Source organism: Notechis scutatus, chromosome 8, assembly GCF_049901735.1.
Source record: "Notechis scutatus isolate UNSWTSFEM ecotype Mainland chromosome 8, rNotScu1.2, whole genome shotgun sequence".
NCBI lineage: Eukaryota > Metazoa > Chordata > Lepidosauria > Squamata > Elapidae > Notechis > Notechis scutatus.
The window spans coordinates 26,672,961-26,690,420 of record NC_142016.1 but is presented as its reverse complement, the minus strand read 5'-3'; the positions used below and the strand labels follow the sequence as shown (position 1 = coordinate 26,690,420).

General features: G+C 53.1%; 1 protein-coding gene across 1 annotated transcript in view; it reads left to right on the top strand.

The window, feature by feature from the left end:
- Window positions 1-3,260: 3,260 nt before the first annotated feature.
- The window catches only part of PLEKHG2 (pleckstrin homology and RhoGEF domain containing G2), a 37,787-nt gene continuing 23,587 nt past the window's right edge, over window positions 3,261-17,460 (top strand). Inside the window, 4 exon segments of the mRNA XM_087970279.1 lie at window positions 3,261-3,397; window positions 14,426-14,503; window positions 15,757-16,193; window positions 16,689-16,789. Of these exon segments, the coding sequence (XP_087826405.1) occupies window positions 14,455-14,503; window positions 15,757-16,193; window positions 16,689-16,789 (587 nt within the window). The 5' untranslated portion in view covers window positions 3,261-3,397; window positions 14,426-14,454.

The following is a 17,460-nucleotide window of genomic DNA, read 5'->3' as shown; positions in this document are numbered from 1 at the left end:
CCTATTTATTTTCCTTTCCTCCTGCCTGCCTGGCTGCTGGCAAAACATTACTTGGAATGGTGGGGGGGGTCAGCTTGTCCCACCAGGTGCCAAGGGGTCCCCCCCCCCCCGCCAAGACATTCAGGGGTTGCAGGCCAAATGCAAAGAGCTCTTTCTGAATTGCTCCTCTTTCCTTGGCGCAATTTACCTGTGTGTGTGAGGGAGGGGTCCCAAGACCCTTTTGAGTTTATTCATCCATTTATGTTTCCCCAAGGGGCTTTTTTTTGGGGGGTCTTCCCTGCAATAAAGCCATCTTCTCTCCCGGGCTCAGCGAGACGCCGCCATTGGGGGGCTGAGGGAAGGGTCCTGTTAATCATTAGAGCAGTCTGAAAGACCCCCTTTGGGCCCACCGGCTGCCCTTCCCCAGCTCAGCTGAGAAACCCAGGAGCCCCTCCCCACTGCCCCTCCCTGCCCCCCCTCTGCTCAACAGCCGGAGATGGAGGGGAGATGGAGGGGGCAGAACCGGCCCTCAGATTCCCAGAGAGCACCTGTGGTTGGGGGGGCTTGTCTAGGCTGGAACGTTAAGCAGGGTTGGACTTGGGGGTCCCCTATTGGGTGGGGTCCCCAGGAGAGGATTCCCAAGGCTGGAGGGAGAAGCTGGAAAGAGCCGGACAGGAGAAGAAGAAAAGCGGACGGAGGAATTTCCATGAAGTTCCCGGTTCTGTTCAAACCCCCCAAATGTGATGCAGGCTGTGCTTCACTTAACAGCCACAATTCAAGCCCAACATTTCTGCCGCTCAGCGAGGCATTGGTCAAGGGAACGTCGCCCCATTTTTACGACCTTTCTTACCGCTTTTTGTTAAGTGAATCCCTGCACTTGTCAAGTGAGTAAGATGGTCGTTAAGTGAATCTGGCTTCCCTGTTGAGTTTGCTTGTCAGAAGGTCATCAAAGGAGATCATGGTTTCCTTCCTTCCTTCCTTCCTTCCTTCCTTCCTTCCTTCCTTCCTTCCTTCCTTCCTTCCTTCCTTCCTTTCCTTCCTTTCCTTCCTTTCCTTCCTCCCTCCTCCTCCCTCTCCTTTCCTTTCCTTTCCTTTCCTTCCTTCCTTCCTTCCTTCCTTCCTTCCTTCCTTCCTTCCTTCCTTCCTTCCTTCCTTTCCTTCCTTCCTTCCTTTCTTTCTTCCTTCCTTTCTTTCCTTCCTTCCTTTCCTTCCTTTCCTTTCCTTTTCCTTCCTTTCCTTTCCTTTCCCTCCCTCCCTCTCTTTCCTTCCTTCCTTTCCTTTCCTTTCCTTTCCTTTCCTTCCTTTCCTTTCCTTCCTTCCTTCCTTCCTTCCTTCCTTCCTTCCTTCCTTCCTTCCTTCCTTCCACAGCTGGCTGGAGAATTCTGGGAGTTGAAGTCCACAAGTCTTAAAGGGGCCAAGTTTGGGGACTGTTGTAAATATGAAGCAGTTGCCAGGTGTCTGAATTTTGATCACGTGTCCGTGGGGAAGCTCAAACGGTCATAAGTGTGAAAAACGGTTGTCCGTCCATTTTTTCAGTGCCGTTGTATCTTTGAACGGTCACTAAATGAACTAGGTATTTTTGCAACGGCCCCCTCTCCCTCTTTTCTCTGCTGTCTTCACCCCTCCCCAAATGCAGCCTCAGCCCAGGGAGGGGGAAGGGGGGAAAGACAGCAGAAAAAAGAGGGGGGGCTCGGGGAAGATGCCCCCTGCAGACCCTCGGGTGCCCCCCTTCCTGCGTCTGCCAGGCTCTCTGGGGGCTCCAGATGACACCCCCCCCTTGCGGCTAACCCGGAATGAACCTGGCTTTCTGGCCAGGCACCAAACAGCAGGACTCCCAGGTGGCTCCCCAACAGGCTGAGTTGGTTCAACAGGTGAAGCTTCTCCTGAGGCCGAGCCAGTTACACGCGTGTAGAGGCAGGTTCCCAGAGCGTTGCATGCCTCAACAATCCTGCATGGAAGCGGGCATGTGGGCAGGGTCCGTGTGACGAGCCGGGTGATGCGTGAGAGGCTCCGAGTGTGTCTGTGTCTGTGTGTAAGGCTAGCAGGAAGGGGGCCATGCTGCCCCCCCCTTCTAAGCCAGGGGTTCACCTGAGGATTGGGGGGGGCTTCCTCCCCACCCCTCTCTTCCGGCGCTGTTTTCCAGGGAAAAGAAGGCCGAGGGGTGGCTGATAGCAGCCTTCGGGGCTCACCCACCCTGTCCTCCAAAGCACCGGAAGGCGAGAAGCAACCTGGAATTAAAAGAGACCTTTCCTGACATTGGGGACAATTCACCCGTGGAACTGCTGGCCACCAGAAGGCTTCACCGCAGGTTTTTAAAGAAAAGACAGGACAGCCTCCTGTCTGAAACGGTATCAATCCTCCTGCTTGAACAATGGGCTGGACTAGAAGACCTCCCGGGTCCCCTCCAATTGTGTTATTCTATCATCCTAGAACGTTTATAATGGACGGAGCGGCTTCCTTCCAGAAGTTGTGGCTGCTTCATCCACATCAAGGTTGGAGACCCCTGCCCTAGGGGCTCTTCCCTGAGCAGGGGGTTGGACTAGATGGCCTCCAAGGGCCCTTCCAGCTCGGTTCTGAGTCTAATCCGGGAGCATCTCAGCCAAAAGACGGAGGGAGGGAGGGGCGCCGAAGCCCTGCCATCCGCAGGCCCCGCTCCGAAGCCCCCTTCTTTTCTACCTGCGAACAAAGGCGGGCTCGGCCCCGGGTTCTCGAGGGGGGCGCCTCTCGGGTCCCCGAAGCCCAGCGCTGGGGAGGAAGGAGTTAAAGCCTTCGCGGCCCCCCACCCAACAGGAAACGGTCTGGCAGGAGGGAGTGTGAGAGAATCCCTCTGCCCTCCCCCCACCCCTCGCGGCGCTTCCTTCCCACCCCTTTGCCTGCCCCTCCCTCCGCCCGCCCCCTCCCCTCCCCCCACTTTCCCTGCATCTCCCAGCCTTCCAGCTGGAATCTGTTGCTCGCCTTGTTGGGCTGCAGCCGCCGTGAAGATCATCTGGACACCCCCCTTTATCTCCCCCCCTCTCCCCGACCCCGCCCCAAAATCTCCCTCGGCTCCCCGTTTCTTCCTTCTCCCCCTCTTCTCCCCCACCCCCCACCAGCCCCCCGGACCTGGGGAAGGAGAAAGGGGCCAGCAGCTCCGCAAGATGTGAGCCCGGGAGAGGCGGAGGAAGGCGGGCCCCGGGGGCTCCTTCGCCCCTTCCCCACCCGGGCGGCTTCGGCTGGGCAAGGCGGAGAGGAGCGGAGCGGAGCCCGGCTCGGGGTCGGCGTGGCCCGGTCGTTCGGGGCGGACGCCTCCGGGGATGGCTCGGAGCGAGAAGCCGGGAGGCGAATCCTGCTGACTCCCCGCCCACCCACCTACCCACCGGCCCGGGCCATAAGGAGCGCCCGGAGGCCCCGGTCCCCGGTCCCAAGCCCGCTCCGGACGGTGAGTGATGCCCCTTAGAAGCGGGGGTTTCTCACGGGCTCGATCCGCGCGTGGGCTTTGCTCCTGCTTTGGGGGTGGGGGGGGGGAATCACTTGGCCGGACTTCTGTGGAAGATTTGGGGGTCCTGATTGAGGAAGCTGGGGATGTTGCAAACCCATCCTTCTCTCCCCCCATATCTTCCCCTTGGGAGGCGGGGGGGAGAGATTGGGACCTCCCCAGGGGGCTGCTTCCCCTCCTCTCTGCATCCAGGACTTTGGGGGGAGGGCTGAGTGGCATTTGTGATGGGAAGGCTGGCTAAGGTGGTACACTTTAGACCCCCTCCCTCTCCCCAAGGAATGGCCTGCCCTAGGTGGACCTGCCTTGCCCCCCCCCACCCAGGGAAGGAAAAGATATTTATGGGTGCTCCAAGAAGCACCCCACATTCTGTCCCCCTTCCTTGGTGGTTTCTGCTCCTGGGGGCCAAGAAGGAGAAGGTCTCCCACTGGCTGGGGATTCTGGGAGTTGAAGTGGCCAAGTGGGAGACCCCTCCTCTATGAGACCTTTGAGCGGAGGGGTTCCTTGCAGGAAAGGCCCCTCCCGGGTTGGGATGCCCAGGAACCGACTCCTGGCCACAACATGGCTTCCTCCTCTGATATCCCGATGCTCTAGATTCCTGCAAAGCTGGCTAGTTTTTGGAAACCCACCTGAAGATTTACACCTGGTCAAGAGCACAAAGTTTGCGGGTGCTAAGAAGGGACTTTCCCCCCAAAAAAATACAGGTAGTCTTCGAATTACGACCACAGTTCAGCCCAAAATGTCCCTCACCAAGTGAGTTTCGCCCCGTTTTACGATCTTTCTTGGGCTCCGTTAAATGAATCCTTGCATTTGTTCAGTGAGTGACATGGCCATTAAGTGAATCCGGCTTCCCCGTCACAAAAGAGGATCCTGTGACCCCAGGACCGTCATCAATAAAAGCCAAATTTCCCGGCACCTGAATTCTGATTCCGTGACTACGAAGGATGCTACAATGGTCATAAGAGCAAAGGCCCCTTTTTCAGTCCTGCAACTTCTAAATGGTCACTAAAGGAACCGTTATAGGTCGAGGACCTATTGGCAGGCCCTGCAGCTGAGGTTCAATCCTGCTGGTGCCATTCTTCCACCAACAAACCTCTCGGTATTTTTGCCTGCCTATCCTACTTCTGCGCAGCTTCTTGGCTGCAGGCCCCATCGGGGATTATTCTCTAAATGAGCTTTGTGCAACTCACTGGGGCTTCCTTTGGGAGAAGTGGGGGGCTCTCCTGGGGGAGGGAGGCAGATCTCGACCCTCCGTGCTCCCAGCTTGGGATGTTGAATCCAGAGTGAGAAAGTTGGTGGCCACTTTGCAAACATCGGAATGAAAAATCCTGATTTAAGGCATGACTCTTCCTCCTCCCAGCCATATTGTTCCAAGGAACAAGAGAGAGAGAGGGAGGGGGATTCGGTTACAAAAATGAAAGGAAAAGGAGGCACTTTTATGGGGGAGGCAATCCTTGGGGAGCTAACCGGGGTTGTGCCCTGGTTTCACTCCTCTGGCAAAGGGTGTGTGTGTGTGTGTGTGGTTCTTTGTTTCTGGGATTTAAGCAAAGTTTCTGGGACCTCCAAGCATCCGAAGGGAGGCTGTGCCGGCCCCTTCGCTTTGGAATCTCAGGAATCGCTTCGGGAAAAGTCCTGGGAATCGTTGCTTTGCGGCCGTTGCTAAGTTGCAGGGTGTTGGTTTGTTGCTTTAAGAGGAGGGGGCTTTGAGTGGCCTTGAAGACCGTGAGGAGGCGGGGGAATCCTCTCAGACTGAGGCCCACCGGTTGCCTGTTGCTCCCCTCACTTTTGCTGGATGGGGATTGACTTTCGGTGGGGAGGGAAGGAAGAGGAAGGGGGCAGCCGGTGCCCCGAAGCAGGCTGGCCCTTCCGGGGCTTTTTGGGGTGCCGGCAGAAAGGGAGGGGAGGGGGACTGGCAGACAAAGAGACCCCGCACAACTTGCAGGAAGAGGTGTGGAGAGTGGGCGCGAAGGGGTGTGGCGAAACCTGGAATTTGGAAGAGGGGGTGGCAGCGGCTGCCAGGTGGGCTCCCAGAGAAGCCGAAAGGGGGCAGGCAGGACCACCCTTTTTGGGCAGGCTCTTCCTCCTCCTCCTCCTCCTCCTCCTCCTCCTTCCCACTCTAGATCCTTCGTCAGGCAGGCTTGATGCTGGGGGCAGCTGGCGAGAAGGAAACCTTCCTTCTCAAATTCGTTTCCTTGAAGGCCCTGCACTCTGCGAAGGCTCAGAGTCACAGGTAGTCCTCGACTTAATGACCACAACCGAGCCCCCAAATTTCTGTCGTTGAGTGAGACAGGTGAATTTGGCTCCATTTGTAAGGCCTTTCTGGCCACCGTTGTTAAGCGAATCCCTGCAGCTGACAAATTAGTAACCTGGTTGTTAAGTGAATCTGGCTTCCCTGTTGACTTTGGTTTGTCAGAAGGTCGCAAAAGGGGATCACGTGACCTCTCCGGGACACTGCGACTGTCGTAAATACGAGTCGCTTGTCAAGCGTCTGGATGTTGATCAGGCGGCCCTGGAGATGCTGCAACAGTTGTGAAGTGTGGAAAAAAATGGGACATAAGTCACTTTTTCAGTGCTGTTGTAACTTTTAACAGAGTTGGAAGGGACCTTGGAGGTCTTCTAGTCCAGCCCCCTGCTCAAACAGGAGACCCTAGACCAGAGGTCTCCAACCTTGGCCACTTTAAGACGTGTGGACTTCAACTCCCAGAATCCCCCAGCCGGCAGAGCTTACTCTCTTGCGATCCCTTCCTCTGCAATCTCTCTCCACTTTAGGAGATTGAGAGAGAGAGAAAAGCAGGCCTGGCTGGCTGGGGAATTCTGGGAATTGAAGTCCGCAAGTCTTAAAAGTGGCCATGGTTGGAGATCCCTGGTCCAGGCTCTTCTTAAATGCCTTTGAATGGCCACGAAGCAAATGGTTATGAGTCAAGGACTGCCTGAACTGGGAACAAGCTGAAGACCAACCGGTTCGTGCTCCGCTCGTAATCACCTGGGATCTTTGGATCCTGATCCAGCAAGACGGATCAAGCAAGAGAACCCAGATTTTCTTTGGATACCAACCGCAGTTGCAGGAAGAAGAGGAAGGAGGCGGGGAGGAAAAAGCCTTGGGTGTGGGTTTCATAATGCCAGGCGGAGGCAGGTGTGATGCGTTGCTGTGATCGGGCCAGAGGCCGGGGGACTAGCTCACATTCGTGGTTTATGAGTAGACAAACAAGGGGGGGAAATCATCCTGGCACCAATGCAGCCCCCAGTCTGAGGGTCTGCCCTTGAGACCCCTGGCTGGCTTTGAGGCCGGCACTTCTGGCGAATCTCCCATCTTTGGACGCCCCCCCCCCCCAAATGGGTCCGTTCTGCTTGGATCCTGATGACCCTCATTGAGGGTAGGAGAAATCTTGGGTCCTTATGTTTGGAGACATTTCTTTCGATGAGGAAAACAGAATAACAATAACGGAGTAATAGAGTTGGAAGGGACCTTGGAGGTCTTCTAGTCCAACCCCCTATTCGAGCAGGAGCCTGGCTGGGTAATTCTGGGAGTTGAAGTCTACAAGTCTTAAAGTTCCCAAGGTTGGATGTGTCTTACTCTGTACCATTCCAGACCAATGTCTTCTTAAAAGCCTCCCATGATGAAGTGCCCACAACTTCTGGTGGCAAGCGGTTCCACTGGTTAATTATCCTCGCTCTCACGAGGTTTCTCCTTAGTTCTAGGTTGCTTCTCTGCTTGATTCATTTCCATCTGTTGCTGCTTGTCCTACACTCAGGCGCTTTGGAGAATAGCTTGACCCCCCTATTATTTGTGGCACCCCTTCAAACCTTGGAACGCGGCTGTGTCCAAATCGGGCTGTGGGATTGGAGGTTGCTCCCAGTTAGAGATTGGATAGGAATATGGGATGCTCATAACTTTTCCTTTACATTTCGAACGAAGGTCCGTTCACCCCAAGTCATGCTGCCTGTGGAGCAGCCCGCCACTGGGATGAGGAGGAGCAGGGCTGGGACAGAGATCTTCCAAAACCTTCTTTCAAAAATGGTTCGGTTCTCTTGCGTTCTGCAATCGATCCTCACAATAAAGGATAATTTTTGGAGCTCAGGGTTGAAATGAGGGGTCCTTGGCGCTCTCTGAGCTTGGAGGTTGTCTTGCAGACGTTTCATGACCCAACTAGGTAACATCATCAGTGCTAGAAGAAGTAGAGTTTGTAGGGAGGAGGAGGAGGAGAACTATGAGGTCCTTGGTGCCCTCTGAGCTTGGTGGTTGTCTTGCAGACGTTTCATGACCCAACTAGGTAACATCACCAGTGCTAGCAGTAGGAATTCTGAGACTCCTTTGAAAGGGTGGTAGGGAAAATCTCAGAGGTTCCCCTTTTATTGTCCCACTTGGGAGAAGAAAAAAAACGAGGAATGCAGCAGCCCCAGTTGGATCCTGAGTCTTGGCAGCTCCTGGATTCCAAAGGCAGAAATTCCTGTGAGATTCCTGTCTTTCCGCACCAACTTGATCCCGGCCGACAGAGGGAGAATATTTTTTTTTTGTGTGTTCCTCAACTAATCCAGGCCCGACTTTCTCCGTCTTCCACAGCCTGTTTTTCTTTCTTTGTTTCTCGCCTTCACCCTCCCTCCCTCTCAAAAAGCATCAGCTGGAAAGTCCCGGGTTCAGATTTCGCCCCGCCTGGGAATTCTGGAGGAGGAACATCAACACCTCTTGGGGGGGGAGGTGGGGTTGGCGGGCACTGAATTGGGGGGAAGGACGGGTGGGTCCCGTTTCTATAAAGGCCCCTTTCAGGGACCCCCGGAGAGGCTCGCATTCAACATCTGCTTCCATGCAGGAGCCCAGATGATGGAAAATCCTGCTGGAAGGCGGTCAGCGAAGGGAGCCCATCACCTCCCGGGGTCAGGGGTCCCCCTGTCCGGCTGCTTTTCCTGGGAGGAAAAGGAACAGAACCTGCCTTTGTTCCCATTAATTCCGTTCTTCCCCTTCTCCGGAATTGGAGAGAGAGAGAGAGAGAGAGAGAGAGAGAGCAACCCTGTTGGCCCAAAGGTGTTTTGTTTTTCTCCTTCTTTTTTCCAAAAGGCAACTGCATTTCTTGGTTTTCTTTTTCCTTTGAAATCATTTCGCTTCTCATCCAAGAAAACTTCTTCAATGGTGAATAGGAAGAAATGGGAATGGAAGAAGCTCCTTGGATGGGAAGTGAAATGATTTCAAAGAAGAAAAGCAAGGAAGTCCCGTTGCCTTTTTGGGAGAAACAATTTGCAGGTCACCCTCAGCTTATAGCAACAGCCTTAGACTTACATGCCGCTTCACAGGGGGTACAGCCGTCTTCTAAGCCGTTTACAGAGTCAGCCTCTGGCCCCCAACCATCTGGGTCCTCATTTGACCCATGGAAGGATGGAAGGCTGAGTCAGCCTCGAGACGGTCAGGATCAAACTGCTGGCTATGGGTAAAGTCAGCTTGCAACACTGCATTCTAACCACTGCGCCACCAGGGCCCTTCGTTCCTTCCTTCCTTCCTTCCTTCCTTCCTTCCTTCCTTCCTTCCTTCCTTCCTTCCTTCCTTCCTTCCTTCCTTCCTTCCTTCCTTCCTTCCTTCCTTCCTTCCTTCCTTCCTTCCTTCCTTCCTTCCTTTTCCTTCCTTCCCTTCCTCCCTTTTCTTTCTTTCCTTCCCTCCCTTCCTTCCTTCCTTCCTTCCTTCCTTCCTTCCTTCCTTCCTTCCTTCCTTCCTTCCTTCCTTCCTTCCTTCCTTCCTTCCCACTCAGCAATAGCACTTAGACTTCTATCCCGCTTCACCGTGCTTCCCAGCCTTCTCTAAGCAGTTTTTACAGAGTCAGCCTCTGGCCCCCAGCCATCTGGGTCCTCGTTTTACTGACCTCGGAAGGACGGAAGGCTGAGTCAACCTTGAGCCTGGTGGGATTCGAACTGCCAAACTGCAGGCCGACCCCAACGGGGCCCAGAATTTACATTGATTGGCGAGAAATTGGTTCAGTGAGTCTTGCCCTGTTTTATGCCTTTCCTTGACACATTTGTTAAGTGAATCCCTGCAGTTGTTAAATTAGACCAACACGGTTGTTAAGTGAATCCAGCTTCCCCCTGGACGTGGCTGGGCAGAAGGTTGCAAAAGGGGGACCCTGGGACACTGCGACCGTCATAAATACGAGCCAGTTGTCAAACGTCTGAATGCAAATCAGGTGGATGTAGGGATGCTGCGACGGTCATAAGTATGAATAACGATCACAAGTCCTTTTTCAGTTCTGTTGTAACTTTGAACGGTCACTAAGAGAAGTGTTGTAAGTCAAGGACTGCCTGTACCTTGGGACAAGCATGACCTGGAGCAAGGGTCTCCAACTTGGGCCATTTTAAGCCTGGCGGACTTCAACCCCCAGAATTCCCCAGCCAGCAAAACTTTAAGCTTTGCAGGCTGGAGAATTCTGGGAGTTGAAGTCCAGCAGGCTTAAAGTGGCCCAAGTTTGGAGACCCCTGACCTGGAGGACTGAGACTTTCCATAGACATTTTTTCTTCACCCTTGTTTTGGGTGCAACTTTTGTACACCTCGTACCAACAACTTTTGAAAGGAGCCGTTTTATTCCTCTGGGGTCGACTCTCCTCCGAGCTCCAGCTGCTTCTTTCCGTTGCCTTTCTTCTTCCCCACATTCTCCCCCACTGTCCTCTCCTGACCCCCTTCCAGCCCCTGCGATTCCTCCTGAAAGCGTGGCACCCCAAACCGGACTCCAGATGCAGGGCTGGCCCATTCCCAGGACTTCAACTCTACTTCTGTTGATGCAGCAAAAAAAAATAAAAGCTGCCTTTGCCGTTTTCCAGCCCCGTCGTGCCAGGCCACTGACTCACCGTCTGTTTGCAGACCACCCCCCCCGTCCGCCCCCGGTCCTTGCAGATTCCCTTGCTGGGAGGACGGGGACAAAGGCACGGCATCTTTCCAACGCCGCCGTAATTCCTGGGATAAATGCAACAGTCCAGGGTGCCACACCTGGAATTGAAGGAGAATCCGGCAGAGGGATTTCCTGAAATGTAGATTTTTATCCTGCCTTTATTACGTATGCAAGTAATAAAGTAATTCAAAGGTGGCAAATATTCCTTCTTCGTGCTATTTTCCTAATAAACAACAACCTTGTGAGTTGGGTTAGGCTCGGAGAGAGTGAGTGGCCCAAAGCTGTTTTTCGTGGCTGGGACGGGACTAGAACTCACCACCTCCTGGTGACTGGGCCAAAATCACCTAGTTGGCTTTCATAAAATGGGACTAGAACTCACCCTCTCCTGGTTTCTGATCCAGACCCCGGTGTGTCCAGCCTTCAGCCTCTGGGCTGCATCCGTCTAATAAATAATGCAGCTCCACAAGATATCGTAGAAAATCTAAGAAGAATAAAGTCACTTTGTTATTGATCTACATTAACTGCAAAGTATATTTTATATAAGGCCCAGGCATTGCATGCAATCCAGGCAAGCCAAACGCTTGGACACCCGTACCCGGCATCAAACTGGACGTTAGCACAGACATGACCTCATTCTAGCTGCAGGAGGTTGATCTCTCCGCTTCCTACTCCTGTTTGGAGAAGTTAAGCCACAGAAGGCATCTGTCACGCAGAAGATAATTTGCACCCCCGGAGGCTTCTCCTGCTTGGAGGCTTCATGTGTCCGACAGATGTGAGATAGGCACATCATCTGGAAGAAGCCTTGACGAAGCTCTGCCCAAGCAAGCTGCTTTCCATCCTCAGCTGCAGAATTCCGGGAGTTGAAGCCCACTCTTCTTAAAGCCAACGAGGCTGAAGATCGCAGCTCTTGACCAAGGTTCTTCACATTTGGCCACTTGAAGACTTGGGGACTTCAGCTCCCAGAATTCCCTCACACAGACGCGTTCTTTTTGACGTGAATCCCCCTTTGCGGCCTGCTTATTCTCTCGCAGTCCCTTCCTCTACAACAGGGGTGTCCAACCTTGGCAACTTTAAGACTTGTGGACTTCAATTCCTGGCTGAGGAATTCTGGGAGTTGGAGTAAGTCCACAAGTCTTAAAGTTGCCAAGGTTGGACACCCTGCTCTACAATCTCTCCACTTTACTCCAGGAGAAAAGAAACAGGAATGTCTGGCTGGAAAATTCTGGGAATTGAACGCCACAAGTCTCCAAGCTGCCAGGTTTGGGGATCCCTACTCTAGAGCAAGGACCGGACCGCTCCCTCCCTGCTTGCCAAGGATTCCCTGGCTGAGGCCACCAAGGCAGGGCAAGCCAAGAAGGAAAACAAATCTCCTTTCCTCCACAGCAGAGCTTCTGCCTTCCGGAGCATCCAGAGGCTGCTTTAAGTTAGGCGAGGACACATTGTCCCGCCCGGGTCGCCAAGAAAGCCAAAGACAGTTTGCGGGGAGGGGGCTTCCAGTTGACTAGAAAGCCCACCCCCCACACCCGTCCCTTTCTCTGCCAACGCCCTGCCTTTAAACAGGAGGGAAAGGTCTCCCTTGCATCTTCATTTCCACCTCACTCCTTCGCTCCTCCGTCTTCCCAAGAGGGCCCTTCCGTCTCCCTCCTTTTTGGGGGGAGTTGGCCAAGGCTTCTCCCGGAGGAATGTCGGAATGTCGCCTTTGCCCAGCTCAACGCCAAGTTGGATTTGGAAAAGCAAACTAACAGCTTTTTCTCAAGCATTTCACACGTTCTTCTTCTTCTTCCTCCTCCTTCTCCCTCCTCCTCCTCCTCTTCTCTTTAAGGAGCTTTTTCCTGCCATTAGTTCTTCTCAGACTGAGCCACTTTGGGGAGCCCCTTGCAACAGCAAGGCCCAGGTTGAAGGGGGCTTCTCTGCCCCCTCCTCAAATGGTCCTGTTTGGCTGGAGGAGCCTTGAGCCAGGCACACGGCCGAGGCTGCAGAAGTCTGGTGGGTTTGTTTTTTTTAAAAAAAATTCCTTTGAACCTTCCTTTGTTTCTCCTTCTTTGGGGTCCCAGCCACAGACCCCCCCCGCCCCCCCCATCTTGCACTTCTTTCTTTTATTTCTTGTTTCTTTTCCCACTTAGCATTTGGGTAGCCCAACCCTCCCCAAAAAACTGATGATGTTCCCTAGGTGGGTCATGAAAGGTCTGCAAGAAAACCACTAAGCTCAGAGAGCACCCAAGACCCCCAAATCCAACCCTCTTCTCCTGGAACCCTAGCACGGTGGGCGGGGGGGGGGTGAGTAGATTGAGGGGTAGCGAAAGTCCAGGAAGGTTCAGTTTGGCTGGTAAGAAAAGTTTTGGGGCTGTGAGATGTTGAGATGCGAGATATCCTGTCCTGGAAGATGTGCGCAGAGGGAGGAGAAGAGCTCAGGAAGAGGCTTTGAGTAGCAAAGAAAATAATGTCTTTTCTTGTTTATTTTTAATGTTGGGAAATCGGGGTGGGGGGGGAAGCCTTGTGCATGGGGGGGGGACAATTTAATTTATGCAAATCAGCGGCCCGCTCCTTTTCCCACACTCTGGCTGGTGGAGGGCCAGAGGAGACAGCATTCAAAAGCAAACAGAACTCAGACGTCCGTTGAAGCCAACATGCCGGTATCCAAGGGTATTTTTGGCCCTGGCTGATGAATCAGGAAGTGGGTATCTGGGGCAGCCAAGGGGGGCTGGATTCTAGTCAGCATCCCACCCCACACCCCAAACCTTTTGTCAAAGGAAAGGAAAGGAAAGAAAAAAAGAAAAGGAATGGAAACCATGGAGAACTGCCAAGCACAAGGCAGGAACGACATTTCCGTTGCTAAGCGAGACAGTTGTTAAGTGAGTTTGGCTCTGTTTTACTGTTTTCCTGCCATAGTTCTTCCATGAATCACTGCCGTTATTAAGTTAGCAACATTAAGTGAATCTGGCTTCCCCATTGACTTGGCTTGTCCAAAGGTCATGACCCCAGCATACCGTCATAAATATGAGTTAGTGGCTAAGCATCCGAATTCTGATTATGTGACCGTGGGAATGCTGCAATGGTCATAAGTGTGAAACATGGTCGTAAGTCGCTGTTTTCAGTGCCATTTTAACTTTGAACGGACACTAAACAAATGGTTATAAGTCGAGGTCTTGTCTGCCACTGAGGTTCTCCATCTTTGCAGCTGAGGCCCCGAAGTCAGAGAGCCATTTCCGTCCCGTAAGCCGAGGACTGCCCCTGTTTCCATTCTGTGTTTTCTGAACAATCAGGAGTGAACCTTCCCACAGTCCCGCCGGGGCCACAGGAGTGTTGCCATCCCACCACCTCTGCAGACGGGTTTATCCCCCCCAGACCCAATAAGGGGGAAAAAGAGGGGGCTCTGGCCGTGTATCTTCTCACCCAGGCGGCCCACGGCACAGCTGGCATCAAGCTGGTTTGTTTGCATGGTTGGCACCGAGCTGCACATCTGGCAGCAGTGGGTCCTCCTTGCTGAAAAGAGGCCCACAGTTGGAAAGGGCTAACTAGCCCCCCACTGCTGACCCTTCCTTTGGCCGATCTGGGGAGCTTCGGACGGCCTTCCCGACCTCCAGAGTTGGCAGAAAGGTGAGCAAAGCTGCCCCGACCCCTCCCGCACCTTGGGGGCTGTCCTGCCCCTTTGTGCCTGGGCTGGGCCTGGGTTGCCCAGCCAGGGGTGCCAGCAGACCCAATGCAGGGGATCCGGTGCCTGCTGGTCCTTTTCTCTTCCAGGAATCCTGTGCTGGCTCCGTTCAGGCCTTCAATTGATTCTTTTGTTGTCCGCTCCCAGAGAATGCCTGGTGTGTGTGTGTGTGTGTGTGTGTGTCTGGGTACACAATTGAAGTGACACAACATTCATTTATCACCTGACACATTCACACCCTATTTCAGTAAGAAAGGAACAGGGGGTTAAAATGCCAAACATAAGAATATTAAATCTGAAATCTGAACAGGAAGATTACAAACTTATGTCTGTTGCACATATAATTTTTTACTTGGTTTGTCGCGGCTAGGAAATCTCCATGGTGGGCTCCGTTTGGACACCCTTGACCACTTTGTGCTGTGCAACACAGCAACACGTTGGTGACTCTCTCCCACCCAGGAGAAGTGCCCGGGGACCCCAGCCTCACCATGCCCGAAGGCGCCCACCGGGGCAGCACCAAGGAAAGAGGCAACCCAGGTTAGTCTGTGAACCCCGGTTGCGTTCGCACAGGCACCTGGAAAAGGGAGAAGATCCTAGGGTGTCCCCATGGAGAGGAGGGAGGGGGAAGAGAACCCCAAATCTGGGCTCCGATTCTTGGCATCCGGGGTTTGTGGCTGTTGCAAACCTTTCTTTCTTTCTTTCTTTCTTTCTTTCTTTCTTTCTTTCTTTCTTTCTTTCTTTCTTTCTCTCTCTCTCTTTCTTTCTTTCTTTCTTTCTCCTCTCTCTCTCTCTCTCTCTCTCTTCTCTCTCTCTCTCTCTCTTTCTTTCTCACTCTCTCTTTCTTTCTTTCTTTCTTTCTCTCTTTCTTTTCTTTTTCTTTCTCTCTCTCTCTCTCTTTCTTTTCTCTCTCTTTCTCTCTCTCTTTCTTTCTCTCTCTCTCTCTCTTCTTTCTTTCTCTCTCTCTCTTTCTTTCTTTCTTTCTTTCTTTCTTTCTTTCTTTCTCTCTCTCTCTTCTCTCTCTCTCTCTCTTCTCTTCTCTCTCTCTCTTCTTTCTTTCTTTCTTTTTTCTTTTTCTTTCTCTCTCTCTTTCTTTCTCTCTTTCTTTTTTCTCTTCTCTCTCTCTCTTTCTTTTCTCTCTTTCTTTCTCTTTCTTTCTTTCTTTCTTTCTTTCTTTCTTTCTTTCTTTCTTTCTCTTCTTTTCTCTCTCTCTTTCTTTCTTCTCTTCCTCTCTCTCTTTCTTTCCTCTCTTTCTTTTTCTCTCTTCTTTCTTTCTCTCTCTCTTTCTTTCTTTCTTTCTCTCTCTTTCTTTCTCTTCTTTCTTTCTTTCTTTTTTTCTCTCTTTCTTTCTCTCTCTCTTTCTTTCTCTTCTTTCTTTCTTTCTCTCTCTCTCTCTCTCTCTCTCTCTTTCTTTCTCTCTCTCTCTCTCTCTTTCTTTCTTTCTTTCTTTCTTTCTCCCCCTTTGCCAAGCTTTGACGGGAGGGAGGTGGAGAGCCAAGAAGGGGCAGGGTGGGTGTGGGGGGGTTTCCCTTTCTTTGCACGCTGCACCTCCCAGCATGCCTTGCGAGAGAAACCACAGCCTTGAAAGGTGAGAAAACCCCCCCCACAAAGGATATGAAGAGGCCGGAAGCAGCATTTTTATTGTTCTAAGGGAGAAAAGAGCCGAGCAGGGGGAAACCAGCGGCCCTCCCTCCCAGAGGGCTCCTCACCTGCACCCCCTCCCCAACATTAGTGGCTACAAGGCCGGGGATCTTTGGGGGAAGTGATTGCAGACCCTGTTGCTTCCTCCCTAGCAGCCCCCAGACCCTCCTCGACCTCCTCGCTGGCTGGAATCGGGACCAAGATGGCGTCGGACCCCATTCTGGGCAGCTGCACCTCAGTGAACACCGTCTGCTCGGACAGCGACCGCCCCGTCAGCCTCAGCTCTTCGGCCTCCTCCGCCTCTTTGCAGGACGGCTCTAGCGCCTTCGGCAGCAGCATCGGGCTCGGGGGCTGCCCGCCTCCTTACTCCCAACAGAACGGCAGCGACATCAGCCTGGATTTGACCCCCGTGACGCTGCTGGACCGGCTGGCCGACACCCCGGGGGACGGGCAGCAGTGCTGTGGCTGGGCGCCGGGTCCCGGCCGGGCCAAAGAACGCCGGATCAAGCCATCCCACCTGGACCGGGTGGTGCTGGAGATTGTGGAAACCGAGCAAGCTTACGTCCGGGATCTCAGGAGCATCGTGGAGGTAGGAGGGCAGGAGGGGTGGGAGGAACTTTGGGGGTGGGGGGTCTCAAAGGAGCTTTGGAGCATCGAAGCAACTCCAGACTTCGACTCTTGAAAGCAGCTGCATCCTCTCCGGGATCTCGGGCAATGCCTCCGTTCCTGGAAATGGAGATTCTGGGAGTTGAAGCTGCCAAGGTGGAACAACACCGCTCTAAAGTGGCATGATTCTTTGTCTGGCTTTGCAACGGCCCTGTGAGGTGGGCCAGGCTGGGGCAGAAAGAACAGCTGACAAAAGCTGTGCTGTTCCAGCAGCTCCCCCCCCACATTCAGCAACCAGCCTCTGTGTGTGTGTGTGTGTGTGTGTGTGTGTGTGTGTGTACTGTTTTCTCTCCCAGGCCACCCAAAGGCAGTTGCAGAAGAGGGTGTGGGGTGTGTGTGTGTGTGTGTGTGTTTGCACAGGTTGTCTGCTGTATCTAAATGGGGAGATGGGCCCCCCCCCCGTTTTCTTCCTGCACAGGATTACCTGGGCTGCATTATCGACTGCGGCCAGGTGTCTCTGAAACCAGAACAAGTCGGCGCTTTGTTTTGCAACATCGAGGACATTTACGAGTTCAACAGGTGAGGCGACTTCAACAGGTGCAGTGGAAACCCCTCTTGGCTCATCCGCTGGGAAGGGGGGGCAGTCGGTCTTGGGGTTCAGAGCAGGGCAAAATGTCTGTTTATTTATCCAATTTATTGGACCCCCATCCTAGCATAGGATGAGCGCTGGGCAGCTTACAGTGCAGGTAGTCCTCGACTTATGACCACAATTGAGCCCCAAAACATCTGTGGCTGAGCGAGACAGTTGTCAAGTGAATTTGGCCTTGTTTTGCGACCTTCCTTGCCACGGCTGCTGAGTGAACCACTTGCCCTTGTTAAGTTAGTAACATGGTCATTGAGTGAATCCGGCTTCCCCATCAACTTAGAAGGTCGTGACCCTGGAACGCTGCCACCATCGTAAGTATGAATCAGCTGCCAAGGGCCTTAATTTTGATCACGTGACCATGGGGAATGCTCTGCGGCGGTTTTAAGTGTGAAAAACAGTCATACGTCACTTTTTTCAGTGCCGTTGTAACTTCAAACGGTCACTAAACGAACTTTTGTAAGTCGAGGACTGCCCGTGTATAAAAAATGCAACTATATATAATAAAAAGTTGATGGTGATTTTCCTGGGCTGAAGGGGGAAGGCCTGGCCCCAATCTTATTTTCCTTTGCCCGCCAGACAATCCCTCTCCTCACCCCTCCTCTTA